We start from the raw sequence: 3,272 nt of genomic DNA, 5'->3' as shown, positions 1-3,272 counted from the left end.
GCCCAGCTGAATTTTTTTTGTATTTTTAGTAGAGACGGGGTTTCACCATGTTGACCAGGATGGTCTCGATCTCTTGACCTCGTGATCCACCCGCCTCGGCCTCCCAAAGTGCTGGGATTAAAGGCGTGAGCCACCGCGCCCGGCCATAGTCTACTCTTAACGTATTGTTAAAGTGATCCTGTAAAGCATAAGGCATATCCTGTCTACCTTCACGATCCTAGAAAAAAGGACCCCTCATGTGATTTAGTGACAGCCATATCCTTGCAGTGGTAATCAAGGCCCCGTGTGATCTGGCCTCATTACCTCTCTGATTCCCTCTCCTCCCCATTTACTCCAGCCACACTAGCCTCCTGTCTGTTCCTCAAGGATGCCAGGCGAGCTCCAGTCTGAGGGCCTGTGCTACATATGTTCCCTTTGCCTACAGTGTGCTTCCTCTGGATATCTGCTTGACCAAGTCCCTCTTCCGCTTTACGCCTCTGCTCAAGTCACACTAAATTACGAGCCCTGCCTGTTCTGATCATCTGACTAATATGCCAGCCCTCTAGACTCTCTTCCCACATATGCTATCCTTTCTAGCCTTTTCCTTTTTCTCATGTGCTTAATTATCTTGAAACATACTTTATAATTATGTTTGTTTTTTATTTTCTCAGCCCCACTCGCTGCTAGAATGTAAGCTATATGAGGGCTGGGATCTTTTGGTTCAGTTTGCTAATCCCTAGAATGGTGTAGGCATGTATTAAGAGCTCAGTACATAGCTGTTAAGTGGATAGACAGACCCTGGTTGAAGTTTTGTGTGGTGAACAGTGGAAGTGGGAATGGTGTTGTATTGTAAGAGAGTATACCTTTAAAATTATCTCATTGTTTTTGGAGAAGTCAAATTTCAACTACTGTTTTCATTTCAGAATTCAGTATTGTACACAGGAAATTACTGTCTTCCGTGAAGACTTAGTAAATAAAATGTGCAGAAACTGTGTCCGTTTTCCTAGTAGCAGTTTGGCTATTCCTAATCATGTAAGTGAAACATCTTTTTTATTAAACTGTCTTACACATTGCATTATATAAAATTTTGTTAAACCACTTAATAATTTGCCCTTGGGTTAAGACATTTATTTATGGTTCAAAATAGTTTGAACATACTTTTGTCAGTAATTTTTGTTAGTGAAATCAGTGTTTCTCAGCTTTCTACTGAAGTGTACACCCTAAAGGACAGAGAAAAGCCGAGAATAAGCAGGGAATTTCTTTCAAGCTTTGCGTTAAAAGCTTTGCCTTTTAAACTCTTAAATTATACTTTAAAATATATGTATATTTAATATACATAGCTTTAATAAACTGTTCTTATTTATCCCACTGGTTATAGTATGGGATTATTTTATATAGTATGTCCATATCAGAAGAATGTGCAGTATTTATCTTGCAGCTTTGAGGTTCCCTGACATACAGTTGTTAATCCCAGGTTACATATATCCCCATTAAAGAAGTATGGAAATAGATCTTACAGAGCATTTTTATTACTCATTTTATAATATTTAAACTTTTTGGACCAGGAGCAGTGGCTTATGCCTGTAATCCCAGCACTTCAGGAGGCTTGCCTGTGGCCAGGAGTTCGAGACCAGCCTGGGCAGCATAATGATGTATATGCTATTAAATGAAAACTCATAGATTTTTTTTTTTTCTAAAATACAGTTCATTTCATTTTTAAAGTAGTGTTTCCCAAAGCTCTGTGAGACAACGTTTTCTTAATTGTTTCTCAAATTTTCTGGTTCCTTTTGGTAATTAGTATTTGATTTCAAATTATTTGTTTAGCTATTTTCACTTTTGCAAATGAACTAAAGTTTGCTTTGTTTTGTGTTCTTTTGTAGTTTGTAAAGACTATCTTATCACAAGGACACCTGACTCCCCTACCTCTTTATGTCTGCCCAGTGTATTGGGCATATGACTATGCTTTGAGAGTGTATCCCCTGCCTGATCTCCTTGTCATTGCAGACAAATACGATCCTTTCACTCTGACCAATACTGAATGCCTCTGCATAAACCCTGTAAGAATGTGGTTAATCTTATATACTAATTATTTGTCAAGATTAAAGTGCATTTTTAATTTAAAATATATATTTAATAAAATTGTTGAAGTAAAAATATACTATTAATGAAACACACTGAATTAATTTGGTATACACAGAAAGTTTTTAAACTTTCAGTAGAGTATGTGACTATAAAGTAATGTGACTTTTTTTTTTTTAAAAACAAGCATATCAACAAGCATACCAAAACATAAATCCAAAAGAGTATTTTCTCCTCTTCAAACTAACTCATCTTTGGGCTCCTTTCTGGGAACTGCTGCAGAGCCTGCATATTGTTGGTACTCGTCCTTGGAGAATGATTTTGATTTTAAATTGTACAGGTTCCAAAAATCTCAGCCTCATTAATGCAGAAACCTCATTGGTACACATTTTATTACTTAATTTTTATGTAGAACCTTGAAATTACTTCAGAATCTTGAGGTTGCTTCAGAATTTCTACAGAAATATGACTGACTTTCTGAACTTGGAGAATAAATACTGCACAAAAAATGATATAAACACAGTTATGTCAAACAAAATATTATCTCCACTAGTGATTTCTAATATGCATACTTCCTTGATTCTTGTGAATTTTAGACTTTAATAATTTTTTGTTTTCATCTGAATCATTTCTAGAAACATCGTGCCTTACTTTTGGCATGATGCTGGGCCTGTAATCCCAGCACTTTGGGAGGCTGAAGCAGGCAGATGGCTTGAGTCCAGGAGTTCAAGACCAGTCTAGTCAACATGAGAATGCCCTGTCTCTACTTATTTTGCTTTCCTCAAATACACAGTTTGTCCAGCTTCCCCTACTACAGGGCTTATCAACCTTGGCTCTTTCGACGTTTTGGACCAAGTAATTTTTGGTTGTGGGGTCCTGTGTATTGTAAGCTATTTTAGCAGTATCCCTCGCCTCTGTCCACTAAATGCCAGTAGTATCCCCTAGATGTAGCAATCAGAAGTGTCTCCAGACACTGGCCAAATGTCCCCTGAGGGACAAAGTAGCCCTGGTTAAGTACCTCTGCTTTAAGGATGAGCACAGTTAACTGATTTGGTTTTATTGCTTAGAAATTTATGACTTGATTTTTATTCACATGGAAATAGTCTTTCATGGTGATGATATTTCCTTAAACTTTGGGCATTCTCTACTGGTTTTTTTTTTTTTTTTTTTTTTTTTTTTTTTTTTTTTTTTTTTTTTTTTTTTTTTTTTTTTTT

The 3,272-nt window shown here is 36.6% G+C and overlaps 1 protein-coding gene across 3 annotated transcripts in view; it reads left to right on the top strand.

The window, feature by feature from the left end:
- The window catches only part of POLE2 (DNA polymerase epsilon 2, accessory subunit), a 37,300-nt gene that overhangs the window by 29,015 nt on the left and 5,013 nt on the right, over positions 1 to 3,272 (top strand). For 2 of the 3 annotated variants that reach the window (XM_017506714.2, XM_017506715.2), the window contains 2 exons: positions 903 to 1,011; positions 1,860 to 2,036. In XM_017506714.2, coding sequence (XP_017362203.1) covers positions 903 to 1,011; positions 1,860 to 2,036 — 286 coding nt within the window. Of the gene's footprint in view, positions 1 to 902; positions 1,012 to 1,859; positions 2,160 to 3,272 lie in introns of those variants that run through there. The other variant, XM_017506713.2, reaches the window with a different exon arrangement.

Source organism: Cebus imitator, unplaced genomic scaffold, assembly GCF_001604975.1.
Source record: "Cebus imitator isolate Cc_AM_T3 unplaced genomic scaffold, Cebus_imitator-1.0 Scaffold358, whole genome shotgun sequence".
NCBI lineage: Eukaryota > Metazoa > Chordata > Mammalia > Primates > Cebidae > Cebus > Cebus imitator.
This window is presented reverse-complemented; position numbering and strand designations above follow the sequence as displayed.